This window comes from Peromyscus eremicus, chromosome 6 (genome assembly GCF_949786415.1).
Source record: "Peromyscus eremicus chromosome 6, PerEre_H2_v1, whole genome shotgun sequence".
In the NCBI taxonomy this organism is placed as follows: Eukaryota; Metazoa; Chordata; class Mammalia; order Rodentia; family Cricetidae; genus Peromyscus; species Peromyscus eremicus.
In genome coordinates, this window is record NC_081421.1 from 50,455,232 (window position 1) to 50,471,720 (window position 16,489).

The 16,489-nt window shown below is 36.6% G+C and overlaps 1 protein-coding gene across 9 annotated transcripts in view; it reads right to left on the bottom strand.

The window, feature by feature from the left end:
- Positions 1 to 2,312: 2,312 nt before the first annotated feature.
- Pdcd10 (programmed cell death 10) overlaps positions 2,313 to 16,489 on the bottom strand; it is a 40,151-nt gene continuing 25,974 nt past the window's right edge. For all 9 annotated transcript variants that reach the window (XM_059265500.1, XM_059265493.1, XM_059265497.1 and 6 more), the window contains 5 exons: positions 13,584 to 13,701; positions 12,046 to 12,172; positions 5,741 to 5,819; positions 5,391 to 5,473; positions 2,313 to 2,796 (listed from right to left, as the gene is read on the bottom strand). In XM_059265500.1, coding sequence (XP_059121483.1) covers positions 2,715 to 2,796; positions 5,391 to 5,473; positions 5,741 to 5,819; positions 12,046 to 12,172; positions 13,584 to 13,701 — 489 coding nt within the window. In that variant the 3' untranslated portion in view covers positions 2,313 to 2,714. The remainder of the gene's footprint in view (positions 2,797 to 5,390; positions 5,474 to 5,740; positions 5,820 to 12,045; positions 12,173 to 13,583; positions 13,702 to 16,489) is intronic.

Consider the following 16,489-nt stretch of genomic DNA (forward strand, 5'->3'; position numbering starts at 1 on the left):
ATTAGTGTGTGCGTGGGGGCGGGGTGAGTGACACACATCCATACACAAACAGAAAAGAGAACTCACAGGGCACAGGAGCCAGCTGGAAGGAGTTATCTGCCAAATTGAAAATAATTTGAGTACCAAACTATGGGATATAAACCACTAGGAAAACAACGAAAACTTATGAACCTGCGACAACATTCAAATTTTGGTGTGAACATAGCTGGATGAATGAATAGATGGGATGGGGAAAAGACTTCTGCAGGGCTGACTGGTGCATGTAGAAGAAGATGCTACGGTTGGAAAGTCACCATTAGATCGGAGCAAGAAACATTAATATATGTTCATCTCTCAAGCAAGATGTTAATGTGTACTTAAAAGCCTCCCAGATATTGCTTATTAGGTGAGAAATTATACTGTACATTGGAGAAACACAAGTGCACTATAAGCAGGTGAGGAAAACTAGAACCATCTGTGGAGATGGGTATGCACTCCAAATCCCATTCCCGTGACAACCACTAGTGCGACATTCTGACCAAGGATGTATAGCTTGGATCTAGTAAGAAAACCTGGAGTGAGGAACAAATTGTAACAAACATTGAGGCTATAAGACATGCAAAGCATCCAGAGTACACAAGGGACGCAAGGCAGGGCAAGCAAACAGGACGGCAAGAAGTATATAGCTTTCCTTTATGCTACAATTATCCTTGCAAGTTTCCTGTGAGTTTGAAGTTGTTTCCATATGAAAATTTAAAAAATATTAAAAAGGACAGACATTGGCTCCTCACTCTAACATTGCCCCACCTAACACCTATCATTTCCTATAGTATGTTGTTTAAGTCTATGAGGGGGGGCATTGGATATTAGAAAAAAAGCCACATTGTTGTAATTTATGAAGCAGTAAACCACACAGGGGTTTGGTGAAGCAGGTTCTTACATTATTTCTGGCAATGAAACAAAGATCGGTGAGGAGAACATATAGGATATACAAACCCAAGTTCAGCTCCCAGCTGATAGCTGTTATAACCTCACTGTTTCTTCAACTATAAGGAAGTTGATTAAGTTATAGAACCCTTAGGAGATCAAAGTAAATAAATGCATTTTCAATGGTACTTGATACAGAACACAGCAAGACAGTGAGTTCCTTTCATGCCTCTCCTCAGAAGCCACCTGGACACTGGCTCTTTTCATCGATTCAACTTAGGTGCTTTAGAAGGACTTATGGAAGTAACTGCCACTCATAATTGTCCCTTTTTATGGACATATGTTTCACTACAACAGAAGCCACATGTAGTAGATGAAGACTTAGAAAGAGAGAAGACTTACAGAAACAAGGCTGGCAACTTCTATGAAGGAATGAAAATACAGGGGAGATGATAGTTTGGGTTAGAAAACCCCTGTACAAAAAACACACTTGACTTTCTTCATATTTTCCAACAATAAATGATAGTTTTTGATGAAAATACTAGAAATCATCACTTATGTTTGTTTTAATAGTTCTGTACTTTTGAAGGATGACAAATCAAATTAGGAACACGTTCGTAGGTTATAAGAGTTCAATCAATTATCTATGTTTTCGGCTTCACTTCTTTTCACATACTGACTTATATTTATCAGGGTCATTTTATGTGATCAATGACAGTAATCTTTAAAAATTCATTTTCTAAAAATAGAACAAAAATAACTAAATTGTATTATAGCCAAAATATACTGTCAATAGATTAATATTTAATTTCTTTATAAAAGATGAACAAAACCTGATTTCCCTTTATTATAACTGAATATTCAAATCACTCAAAGTGAATATTAGATACATAGTTTACTTATAACTTCTCTAGTGTGAAACAAATTATACATATTTAAAGAGTGTATATTATATTAACACTGATGAAATCTCAATACAACTATTGGAATAGTTTTTATTAATTGTGACTACTTTGGGGACAATGTGCAAAGTTTATTAGAGCCTAGCATACCAGAAGTAATTTCTTGGAGTCAAAATCTACAATGTCACACAGTTCAGAAAGCATCATTACAGTATAAAGACATTGTAGACTGCTCTCTCTTCTCAGAAGTCTCTAAAGATTAGAAACAGTGAAAAAATATCCAGTCTTTTATATGTAACAACTAACAGAACTATTTTAACTAACTACATTTTGCCCAAAGTGATTAAGGACAAAAAATAGGAATTCTTGTTGCTTTATTATTTGATAAACTGCTAGTAAGCTCCCATTAGAAGATCTTTAACATTAGACCAAGTTGTCTTGGTCTTCTGATCATATATACACACACATATATATATGCATCCTTCTTTTTCAAGTAAAGAAATGTTTAACAGATGTAAACTATTTATTGAATATTTGCCACCAAATATTGTTAAATACATTATCTTGCAGCATATCGCTTTCAAGTTAAAATGTCAGAAACAAACACCAATATTTACAGTTCTTGTAAGGAATGTTATATAATGACACATTAAGGCGTAAATTCTTTTGGCTTATAATTCTTAAAAGAATGATAATAGCAAAAGTGATGCAAAATCTTCAGTGTGAGATTATGATTAAGCTACATTTTACAAAAATATGGTGTAAGATGGCAATAATCCCATTCAACATCCTGGATTAGATCCCTTCAGGAGGGACTGATAATTTATACAGTCAAACTTTAAAATTTACAGATAAATGCAGTTTAATACTGCCACTGAGAAGTACATCTCTTAACATATACAACTTTCAGGCCACAGTTTTGAAGGTCTGAAGTATCAAGTTGGTTTGATGAATTAGCCGGTTGGCACTTATGAACACATTTATTGCCCTGTTAAAAAGAAAAACAACAAGCATTAATTCCATTCCCAAAATTCACTCTTGTAAATAAAGTATTTATAGTTAATGTCTTATATCAACGATAGCAATGAAATAAAGTCGGAAAAGGCAGGTTAGTACTGCGAATTCTAAACTTTCATTCCAGTTTGGGATTTAATGTTTTATTATTTCAAACTGTAGTGTCTAGGAATTACTGCCCCCTGGTGGTTCTGATTGGCAATAAGGAGTTGAAGGGTTGCTACGCCAACATCCATTTATTTACTAACAAATCACTAGTCAAAAAGGATTCATTCAGATTGGTCTTCAGCTATGATTTCATATACAAAATAAAATACAAATTTTAAAAATCCTATCAACAAAATAAAACCTGATATATTCAAAAGGATTCAGATGAGGTCTCCAGTTAGCATGATACTAAGCCTCAAGATCTGTAATGGCATAATAACATCTGGCATCGATGGGCATGAAAACCAGAAAAGTTAACCACTTCTAATCTTACCCACCCTAATCTATCTAAACCCTTGCCAAGAAAACAAAAAAACAAAACAAAACAAAAACCAAGCGACTGATTCAATATGAGATGGAACAAATACGAAAGCACGCTTTTTAAGGCTGCTTTACTAGGATGTTCTCCTGGAGACTACAGGGCAGAGCTGAGCCGTTAGTCTCACTATTGTGAGGCTAGTCCCATTTTGTAGTCAGTCCCTCTGTACCAGGGCTGCTGAAGTTCGGATCTTCATTTTAGGCATTTCTCACCCAGGCAGGGTTATGAATGACCCAGTTGAATCAATGAGAATTTGTATCCCTAGTGAAAGATGTTGTAAAAGAGCGTGCTCCACTAACAATTTCCATTTGGAGTAAAGAAGTACAAAATTCAAGGCACATATTTAAACAAAGTAAAATTGAATTTAAAGCTGCTGAAGAGCAGGGAAACATAGCAAGCTTGAATAATCCATACATAAATAATTTTAGATTACTGAAATGTAAATCCCACCTTTCAATGTTCATTATACATGATTTATTAATTAAAATTAGAAGTAATTATATGATTATGAAAATTATACCTTTGGTTATTTGCATTTCATTTATTAAACTAAGCCACAAAAGATCATTTTCCCTAGACAACCAGAATTTGCATATGCAACATAAAACCATAATGTAACTATCTTTAATTTGTTATATAAACGAAAGTGTTTTAATTTGTCTGAACATTAAAATTGACCCTAAAATTTTTATTTCAAAGTAGTTTTATTTGAAAATATTATTATAATGAATATCATAAGGGTGTAATTTTATAAAGGATCTTAAAACTTCAAGGATATTTGCAGTGCCTGTTTAAAATATTTTTCTAATTTTATACATTATTAAAAATGTTTTCAGCAAGCTGTGGCAGGCAGGTAGATCTCTGTGAGTTCAAGGCTAGCCTGGTGTATAAAGCCAAGGTTGTTGCACAGAGGAACTCTTATTTCCAAAATACAAAATAAAACCAAAAAAACCAAAACAAACAAACAAACAAACCAAACAGAAGTCTTTCACAATACAATTTCTAGCATTTTACCTGAAGTACAGTCAACAACATATAATGAAACCATACTACAGAAGTCATGACCCACACATCTGTTTAAATACTGAGTTTATACACAAAAAAACAGTCTATAGATCTGCATAGTGCTGTACACATCTTATGTAAACTTAAAACTAATGTCCCACTTACAACTCTCATATAGTTCTCTTAAACAGTTATTTGCTTTTGTCTTCTTTTCATTCAGTGTCCTGTCTCTTTAGTATCCCTCTTATTCAGCAGAACAACATGGTAAGCCACTTTACCTTCCCTTTAGGATAATGGATCCCTAGCCTGGCAACACTCATGCCACTTGGACAGGTTTACAAAACATCTAGACCATTCTCCTATGCAGGATAAGATCAGAATTCTCTCAAAGTGGAATTGTGGTAATGAGATTTTTAAAACTGACAAAGATGGTTTTAACATGTAGGCAGGATTGAGAATTATTGTATTAATCTCTGTACAGTACTTTCTCAAGGGACTGGCAGCTTTGACAACATCCAAAAAATCTGAGAAATTATTGGACCCCAATTCCAGACCCTCATGAGATGCTATGAGAACAATTATTTTAGGGGTTGGTACAAACCCTTAAGAATGGCCTTATAGCTCTAAGTGGCAAAAACAAAACAAAGAAAAAAAAATCAAAAGATCAAAGGAAAGATATCAGGAGACAGGTGAAGATTGGTCTCAAAACTTCTCAGTCTAGGTCTGAGTTGTGGTTAGAACGGCAACTACTCACTCTACAGTCATCTACAGTCATCTGCCTTTGTTAAACCAGATGTCTTCAGTATTAACAGTGTAAGACAAGAGCTTAACTTACATGGCTTGTCCTCTCTCCTCCCTTTTCCTCTCCCTCTCCCTCTCCCTCAAGTGGGTGCTCGAATTAAACTCGGCTTGTCAGGCCAGGCTGCAAGAGCCCTGACCCATGGAGTCCTCTTACTGGCACAATTTACATGGTTTTAATGCCCTACAAAAACACATACAGTGAATTTTAGTAGAAAAGTATAAATGACAGTACTTACTTGCCATCTTTAAAATATGTCTTCAGAGTGTCACTGAAACTTTTGGAGTACTTTACAAATTCTTTCTTTTGGTGTTCAAGTGCCTACATTTATGAAAAGAAAAATAAACTAAGTCAAAAGAATAGCACGAAAGACTAAATTAAGGGCCAAGGAGTATAATGAGTATGAGGTGAACTTTATACTCGGTAAGCCTTTTTAAAGAGGGTTTACTAACATAACCACAGAAGGTTTACATCTGAACATAAACTCAATGAGACAATTTCCAACAAGCAAACCCTTTAGTGTGCAGGTCAGAAAACACCTGCATATATGTTCCTATCTAGGGTGGCAACAACAAGCAACTAACTTACCCTGCGGTTCTGGTATTGATATTTCTTGAAGACATTATTCACTGTATCAAGTAGTTCTTTTATTGCACTAGCTATATCCCTGTTGAGAAAGGACAAAGAATCTTTAAAATCAGCTATAGGAAAAGCATGTATGCATGTATGTATGTATGTGTGTGTAATTATGGATCACATTATACCACCCCCACTTCCCTCACTGACACAGGCCAAGCTGGCCTCAGAGACGGTCCTCCCTCTGCCTCCTGAGTGCTGGGACTAAAGTGTGTGCCAAATGTATGGCTGGCTCTTCTTCTTCTTCTTCTTCTTCTTCTTCTTTTTTTTTTTTTAAGATAGGATCTCAAGTAATTAGGGCTAGCTTTGAACTTCCCATGTAACCAAGAATTCTCAACTTTCATGAGCCTCCCTGACCCACCTCCAGGGTGTAACATTTCCTAGTTTATGCAGTTCTGGGGATAGAATCCTCTTCATGAACGCTAGATAAGCACTCTACCTACTGAGCCATACCTACTGCCAGACCCTCAAGTACACTTCATTCCACACTTGATTCTCTCAGTTCAAGACTTTAGCTCATTCTGGAGTAGTAATGACTTCTTTTTAAACTAAACATTATGGTGAATATATGTTAGTGCCTATATTTAAGGTATTGATATTAGGCTGGAACATAAAATATTACCTATTTGAGTAGAATTATTTTGACACTAAAATGTCACCTGGTCACTTGTTACCAGTACTGTTGCTAGTTTAATAGCAGCAGCCTAAACTATAAGGGCCTCTGTATTTTCAAACAGCTTCAATATTCTCTACTGCTGTGATGGGCAGAGCCTATCTATCACATTTAATAAAATGGTGTCACACAACTTTGCTATGTTTTTGAGGAAAGCTATAGCTGCAACCAATCAAAAACATTAAATCTCTATATACGTAAGGCTCAATAAATTCATACTGGAGCTAACTAAAATAGAATATAATTAAGAAGATAATAGCAATCACATAGATATGCAAATACAGCGTCACTTTCTCACGTATTTTAATATTCTACCCAAAAGGTAACTATCACACTGTTGTCATGTCTAATGAGGAAGATGTGAATATAGTGGAAATGGCTGGACAGGGCAGGGCAAACGAGCAGCTCAGAAACAGACTGTTAACTTACCGCAAAGGAACACAAGGAGGAAGAGGAGAAAGGGCTTTGCTACCGTTTACTCTAGATCTGCTTTTAAGAACTGGGAATCTGAAAGGTGGCCTGATGAAAGGCTGCATCCCAGTCTCTAGTACTAGTGCTCTAGTCTCTCCTCAGCACCCCAAATGAAAGAGCTATCACTAACAGCAAACTGTCAGCACAAGGCTATGGAATCAGCTGGGTGACCAGAGCCTGGTTTTAGTTGCATTACAGGAAGTAGGAAGGAAAGAGTCTGCACCATTCCTGTCTTTCAACTTCAACAAGCCCAGTTCAGAGAGAGGTGCCTCTCAGTTAGAGGGAGAGATCTACAAAGATGCAATAGTCCCAGCAAAGCCCCAGTGACACCTAGGGCTGAGCAAAGCCCCAGAAGCTTGTGGACTTCGCTGCTAGAACAGCATCAGGCCACAAAGCTGATGGCCGCAAGCACTCTTACACCAGCTGTGCCCTACAAAACAAGCAGGGAGGAAAAACAAATGCACAGGGCAGGAAAGTTAGCACAGCTTTGTCTCACTGCCCAGGTCAAAGCCTATCATGAGACAAGTACTTAGAGACACTGACGGCCCTGTATGAGAGAAAGAACACAAACAGCCTAGGACCAGCTCTGGCAATAGGCAGAGCACTCTCTGTGCATCTGCATGTCATGTTTAGGCTGCCTGAGGAGTACTGTCCTCCTCCTGAGACTATATGGATCTCTGGGGCTAAGGCTCAGGTAGAACTCAATTTGGTATCAAGTGGTTGCCTCCTTAACCCATCCCCGAAACACAAGCAGTAACGCTAGTTGGCCAGTGCTCATAGTAGACTCTAGCACTGTCTCAGCATCAAACTAGCTTGGCTTGCAACGCTGATAACTACCACCAAGGGTTCAGTATACCTGAGACTGGGCAGACTCAAGCATAACAAAACGTGCCATCGGGCCAGGTGGGCAATGGTCTTTTTCTACCAAGAATACCTCAACCCAAAGTATAATGTGGTGACAAACTACAGCTGCTAAGACAGATAGTACACTGGGCAGTTTCCCAGGCTGCCCTGTTAGCAGAGATTCCAGAACAGCTCGAAGTTTCACGGAAACACAGACCCCAGTCTACCAGACTTCTAACCTAGGAGCATCACTGGTGCCTAGAACTTTCTTTGGTTGTACGTTTACCAAACAAGAGCCTTTGCATGGATGGGCCCTGGTCCTAACCCTCCAATGTGCTGTTCTTCATTGGCCATGGGGTTGGAATATGACAGATTGGTGGCATGGTGGCCACAGCTTGAAGACAGGACTCTAGGAGTGCTCCACTCACAGTGACACCGTCTGAAGCAAGGACAACCATGTAATGTCAAACCTTAGGCCAAGGAGTGTAGACAAGGCCTTCAGCCTATCTGGAGCATAGTGGGAGACTTGGACATAGAGAATTTTCATTCTCTAATTTCTGAATAACAAAACTTAATATACCCACTGACAAAATTGCTACCAAATTCTTTAATTTATTAAAAAACAAACAAACAAACAACAAATTCCAAGAAGCAAGGTTACCTAAACACCAGATAAAAACACAAAGCACTGTAGCAAAATAATCAAAGATTAAGAAATGGACAAGAAACCTAAACAGGTATTTCTCAAAACACCAATATCCAACAGGTAGATGAAAAGACATTCAACACTACTAAGTAACAAAGAAACACAGTCAAAAGCATAATAAGGCACCCTAGGATAAGTGGCACTAATAAAAACACAAAGATAACAAATGCTGGCAAGGCTTTAGAGAAAAGGAGTCACAAACACTGAATGTAAACCAAATAAGGAACTGTGGTAAAATAACTCTCATATAAATTATGAAGAATTTGCAGCAGATGGAGTCTATTATAACTGACAGACATCATGATACAGAGAGAAAGAAATGAGAATCTGCAGTTATTTAGTAAGAAAATTTTGGTTAACATATTAATTGTAATGTAATGGTAGGTAATGGACACCAGATGAAATAAATGAACACAGAACTTAGCAAAAAAATAAAAAATAAAAAAAAAAATAAACCAATGAATGCATGGCTTTTCTTTTAGTGCATAAATCAGGTTTCGCCACTAGTCAACATCAATTGAAATATGTCAGATTTTTAATATAAATTAGTTCTACAATGATCTACATAAGTTCAAATGTAGACAAACAAAAGCATTCATTAATAAAAAAAAATGACAATGAGCCCTTTCCTCCTTCCATGAGCTATAATGTGGAGTATACTCTGGGTTTTCTTTCAGCTCTCATAAGCATTACCTTCATTTCTGAGAGTCAAGAACTAAATAAGAAGCCAAGCAACTTGTAACACAGCTATGTCTTACAATGGAGAGTCAAAACCAAGTCGGCAAATATAACTAAAAATGCTTGCATACTTACTAGTCATCAGAAATAGTTTCACTGTATAAATATAACCTACAGCATCATTTATATCCACATAATATTTCGTGCAGTTAAGTCATATGGGCTTAATATTGCTAAGATGTGGGAAAGAAGGGTAATTACTTTAAATATGAAAAGGTAAGGTATGTTAAAGGAAAAACAGAACTGTAGCCATTTACACTATTCATACATGATTTTGACTTCTCATTTCAGAAATAATGTGCACATCTAAAAACTTACCAAAGCAAATAAATCCTCAAATGTATAAGAAATACATTTGCACTGCCATTACTCGTTTTAATTGTGCTTAGTACATTCAAAAAGTGGAAGTGAAATATTGAAACATCTAAGCCTTTTTAAAAACTACAGGCACACTCTCAAGTGTCTGAGCTAAACCTGGGTTGTTCATAATATAGCTTGCAACCTATTTCCTTGAAGCCACAGCAGGTTTAGGAAAGATGCTCATTGACTCTCTAGGGCAGTGGTTTTCTCTCTCAGCCTTCCTCATGCTATAATACAGTTCCTCATGTTGTGGTGAGGAACATGTATAACCCCCAAGCATATAATTATTTTGCTGCTCCTTCATAACTGTAATTTTGATACTATTATGAATAATATAAATATCGGATATAAAGGACATATGATATATGACCCCCGACAGGTTGAGAACCACTGCCCTAGGAGAAAAGAAACTATCCAAGTAAGGGTTAAATTAAGGTCTCTGGTTCTACCTTTCTGTCTTGGTTTTCATTATATAGTCCTCTCTCTAATCTACTGGCATTCAATGGATAATATCTCATATTACATTTTATTCAAATAGAAGAAACTTGTCTGCACAAAGTTAGATCAATGTTATGAGTCTAGGAATGGAGAACAGTACACAGGAATCTGACATCAAGCTACTAGGGTTCAAGCTGCTCTACAACCTTAGGAATTTAACTTATTTTTCTGTATCTCATTCTCATCTCTTTTTTATTATTATTATTATTATTATTATTATTATTATTATTATTATTGAACAGGGTTTCTCTGTGTAGCTTTGGAGCTTTTCCTGTAACTCACTCTGTAGCCTAGGCTGGCCTCGAACTAACAGAGATCCGCCTGCCTCTGCCTTCCGAGTGCTGGGACTAAAGGCATGTGCCACCACCACCCAGCTAGAGGAATAATTAATTAACATGGGAAAGTGCTTGAAATAGTGTTTAGAACATACGAGATTGCTGCTACTAAGACCTTGCTAATTCTAAAAACCCATGTTTCAATGGTCTGAAGCAAAATCTGCTAAAAGTATGATTGTGAATATCAGTCCACATAAAGGCATAATGTAACTTTATCAACAAATACATAATTATCAAAAGCAACTGAAACCACATTAAGTCATTAGAAATTTAATAAAGAAATCATCTCAACAACTGAGTTTAAGATTATTAACAATAGCCATTAATGTGCATATGCATTTTACTAAAGTACAGTAAGTTAAAAATACAGCTCCCTACACAGGTGGCTATATTGTAAAGACCTTATTATACCCCTGGTTCTCCAGCTGCTTTTGGGGAGGAGAGTCATTCAGGATTGTTTGTTTGTATATCTATCACCACAAACCACTTTTTATACTGGGACATACTCCTGTGCTTCTTTATCACTCAAAACACGTGCTCCAAACATTTGACATAGCATCTTGTAACATAAGTTATACAGAGTATTACTGAAAGACAAAGCTAGCATTTATCCCAAGTGAACTTTCTAACTGTGTAATTTTATGTTTTCAAGGTAGCATACAATGTAGCCTATGCTACAGAGACATGTGCTAATAAAACTAGGATTCCCAGAAGTTTCTACTTATGGTTTCCCCAAAACACTGCACTGATTAGATATTAAAGGTGGCATGTTGGTTAGTTTTTGTCAACTTGACACAAGCTAGGGTCATCTGACAAGAGTGAACCTCAACTAAGAAAAAGTCTCCATAAGATTGGCCTGTGGGTATTTTCTTCATTGATGATTGATGTGTGTGAGCCCAGGTCACTGTGGTCAGTACCACTCTTGGACAGGTAGTCATGAGGTATATAACAAAGCTAAGAAAGCCAGTAAATAGCATTCCTCCATGGCTTCTGCTTCAGCTCCTGCCTAAAGGTTCCTGCCTTGGTTTTCCTCAACGGACTGTGACCCTGTAAGCAAAACACCCTTTCTTCCCCAAGCTGCATTTTTGGTCATGGTCTTTATCATAGCAAAAGAAACCAAAGTAAAAAGTGGGCCACAAGCCTGAGATCTAGTTCTCTAGAACTCCTCCTTTTGCTGTTTGCCTATCCATCAGTCTCTTAGACCCTATTATTTAACCTACAATCCAAAAGACGAGATTTAGAGGTTCAGTCTGGTCAATATCAGAAAATGCTAGACACATCTACATATTGACTTACTCCAATGACTTATGCCATTTCTGAAATGAAAACCATATTGGTCTTTATTGCTACCAATGTAGTGTCTGCCTATGTTTTCATTTGAAATCCACAGGTTCCCATTACTTATATACTTTAAATTATCATGTTATGTTCACTATTTCAAAAATCCATTCATTATTGCCATTTAAACATTCTAAAAAACCAGGATATTCTGAAGTCATTATATTCAAAGATAATGGCATCCAAAAACTTCAGATTTATTCCAAAATAGTATTTTAGTTAAATTTCGTATCAAAATACAAAGAGACTTAAGGACTGTTGTTTTTAAACAAGTCAAAGCAAAAACCTCACTCACTTGATTGTCTGTAGAAACCTCACTCTGTCATTGATCTCGTCTGGGATCTTACTGAGAATCTGTTTAAGTGCCCGTGCCTTTTCATTTAGATCCTGGAATTCTGGCTCTGGTCGTTCAATCATGTACTCTGATAAAACAAAAACACAATAAAAAATGTCATGTAACTCTCTGAAAAATTCAAGTCTAAGAGTTGATCAAAGGAGGATGTAGTGGGAGGAAGGCCATTTTGTTAGAAAAGACAAAGGAAGTTCAACTTGATCCAGTTTAAAAAAAAAAATACCAAAAAAAACCAAAAACCTAGGATTTCTCTGAAGTAAAAGAGGCTAAGATCAAACATTTTTAATTTGAACTATTTGGAAAAACCTAATAAAATCTTAAAAACCACATCCATCCACTAATATAAAGGAGAGGAGGCTTTATCAAGCTCATGAGTCCTCTGATATTCTACTATATCATGAAACCTTAAATAATGAAATTCATGAAGAATGCACAGGTCATTTATGTATCAATGAGAGGGAAAGGCTGAGTTCAGTAACTTAAAACTCCACAATTGTGTTTAATAGATTACAATCTATTACATGAAACTTCCTTTAGTATTAAATATATGATGATTCATTATATTATAACTCCTACAGTATGGAATGTAATATGGTTTATTATATTAAACCCCCCTATAGTATGGAATATACTATGATTCATCATATTGAAAGCTGTATAGTGTTGAATATACTCTGGCTCATTATATTAAAACCCCTATAATATAGAATATACTGTGGATTGTTATATTAAAAGCACAAAGTTGTTTGTATTTTCAGTATATTCCTGGAATTTCAGTTGAACCCAACCTAAGGGCTAGGATCAGCGAACGGATTTTTGGAAAAGAAGTTCAATCAGACTTGGCAGATGAACAGGCCAACTACCATGTTCACTGTCTAGCAGGAAGCTCACCAACTTAAACCTTCAATGTCGGCTGGCCAAACCGGCAGCAAGTACTCAGTCTCAGGAAAGGAAAGACGTGCAGCCAGCCCAACAGAAGACATGTCCTCTATTACTAAATGTAGGGCACTACTATATTTTTCTAAATATTGGAAAATGCTATTAATTTTAAATGAAGCTATTTCTAATTGTTTTTATTAAAAAGCAAAAAAGCAAAAATAATGTTAAAAAGTGTTGTCCTCTCAAATCTGTGGTTGGAAAAAGAAATGCTACTAGTAGTAACTTCAAATAAGACAAATGGCTCATCTCTTTCAAATGCAACACAACGTATTTCTTGAACTTTAATGAAATGAAATTTAAGCGCTATAATGACGGGGGGAAGTCAAAGTACGCAGCATCAACACGTATCTCCCCTAACTAAATCTGACAAACACAGACAGTTAAAGGGCCTGCTTGTCTACTTATACAGACCATGTCCACTACTATCACAAGAAGCATGAAGAGATTAGGGGAGGGAAAAAGACTATCTGGTTGAATGGTAATGAGCTCAAGGAAGTGCTTCTCAAGAATGGAGAACTAAACACAACTCTCCTTTCTGGTACCTTCTACGTCGTCAGCTGCCATACGAAGAAGGGACTCTGTGAAGTTAACTTCTACACTTTTTTTCTCTAATATTTTCATAATGATGTCTTGTGTGAGGCCTGGATTTTCCTTTTCAGCCTGTAAGAAAAAGTTGTCTTCATGTAATCAGCATTTTAAAGATAAACTTTAATAGTTCAGAAATGACTCACTCATAACCAGAAAGCATTGGTGAAGCAGGTGCCACCGAGGGCACCATCTTCAGCTTTGTTCAGCTCACGCATCAGAAGCTCTTCGGTATATGTAAAGTCACAGAGGTACTCAGGATTCCTTGCTTCTCCATTATGTCCTCTTTCAATCAATTTAACAGTGACAGAAATACACACACACTCTCTCTCTGTCTCTCTCTCCATAGTAGTCTTTTCATGAATTTAAGTACATTGAGAATTTTCAGCATACATAAAATTTCCTCTTAAGGATGAGCAATAATAACTCTTATCAAGTGTACTTTGAAGATATTCTGTATTAGAATTACACGCTAGGAAAAACAAAAACTAGGGTAGTTTTTGCAGTTTTTAATAAAATCTATTTCTCTTACCCTACTTTTCCGTACAATAATTTCCACTTCCTATTTTATTTTCATACCAAGAAATTTTGTTCAATGGCTTTTAAAATATCACTCTTTGAAAACGGATTTTTACTTATTACTATTCATGCATGTGTGTATGTGTAACGGGATGTCTATTGACCACAGTGCAAGGGCACATGTGGACAGGTCAGAGGACAGCTCTGGGGCTTTAGTTTTCTTCTTCCACCTTTGCCGGGGTTCAAGGGATTGAATGTCACTCATCAGGCTTGCTTGACATTAGCCTTTTATTTATGCATGGAATCCTCTCTGCAGCCCTCCACAATACCCCTGAAAGTTATATACAGACCATGAGAAATAAATGTGCACTCCTTCTTTGTGACCTGTACTTCTTAGGGCACCAAGTTGGAGCCAAACCAAGGGATTGACTATAAAGGCAAATTTCACATTTCCATTTTCTCAGTCAATTTAGCTTATTCTGTTACTAAAAACGTTCCTAAGCACATTGAAAGTTTGTCTCCTTTAGGATGCCTGCCGATTAAATCCATATGATGATGGTTTTTCTCTTTTGCCCCAATTAACACGTAGAAACCGTTTCCACTCTTGATCCAATGGCACTCACTCTACTTCTTAGTTGTCAAGCACAATTAACCTCTCTGCCTTTGCTGTTTTATTCTGTTGTCACTGAGGTTAATTTTCTTCTGTTTCACCACTTTCTTAAAACACTCTTGTTCTTATGAGGGCTCAGACAGGAAAATCTCAGAGATTGTAAACTAAAGTAGGAAAAGACAAAATATACACATGTACCTCAATGTTGGGATCCCTGTACCTGATGTCAAATGCTATGCCTAACACTTAGATAAATGATTAATGAAGCATCTAAATTCTGTTTGTTTTGTCAAGGTGAACTTTAAAAGAAAAATTGCCAAATATAATTAAATGCATTGTTAGAGTATTAGTTTGCTGAACTACCAAAAAATTGTACTTATTTGGTAACAGTTATTTACCTTCCTTGTCTAAGTAGCATTAAGTCCACCTACATCATAATGAATTATCTCGGGGGCATGAGAGCATTTGCTGTGTGCTTGCAGGAAATACTAGCAGAAAAACATCTTGCTAAAAAGTTAAAGTGCTGAAAGAATTAAATGCTCTAAGTCTGCACACATAGTTTTAAATGCTAGGTTGATCTGAAACAGCAAACTATCAGAAATGGAGAATGCAAAAGTCTCACAGAGGCCCTGAACTTTCTCAGTTCATAAAGCTCTTAGCACCAAATGCTGTTTATCAGGTAGTTTAGGTTGTACAAATAACTTGGGTAAATAGTATGTTCTAACAATTTGGCAACCCAGAAACTTAAATTCTATGCATACAACAAAAGAGACAGTATTTTATCTCATTGCCAATAAAAGCTATGTATTAATGGGAATGCTGGCATTTCCTGAGCACTGTAGTTTCTTAAATACTGGGCTTAGATTGGAACTACCATTCTCCTTTCCTCTTGCACACTGACTTTCTTGTGGTACTTGCTTTTTATTAGTTCCACAAAGATATGACAACACTGAAAGGAATGTAGATCAATCTAGTATGTTGACATCACGAACTATTTCAAGTTAAGTTCATGTAGTGTAAGCAGATGCTAAGTATCATAGTACTCACTGTTCTAAAATACTTCACAACCTCCTTGAGTTTACAGGGTGCCTGGACACAACTTTTGGGAATCATATGTCTTAGAATTTGGGGCTAAAGACCTGGCTAAACTACTAAGTTCAAAAGCTCAAACGGAACAAGTGCCTCTGAAGCCTCTGTTCTTAGATCAGAGACACTATCTGCACTTGACAGATTTCAACCTTGAACTTGATGGGTACTCAACCTTTGTAAACACTCTTAATGTGAGAAAAACATCCACTCCATAAAAGCATAGTTTTGTGGCCAGTGATTTCCAATGTAGGAGACAGCACAACATGTCAGCAACTGCCAAGAGGGGCAGGGTAACAGGTAATCAAGAAATGATACCTTAGTAGAAAATAGTCTGTGACATATTTTTATTTGGGGAAAACCTACTAATCTTTTCCTCCAAATAAAGACAGATAATACAATATGATTTAAAAAAAAAAAATCACTGAATAAGCCAAGAACTGAAAGTATGGATTCAAAAACTAGCCAGGCAATACTTCTTTGCCATGTTCAAAAGGAAAGATTTTTTAAAATTTATTTTTATTATCTTTAATTACGTGTCTGCAGGTGGGTGTGTGCACGTGAGTAGAGATGCCTGAGTAGGCTAGAGGTATAGAATCTCCTGGAGCTGGATTATAGAAGGCTGTGGGCCTCCTGACACTGGTGTTG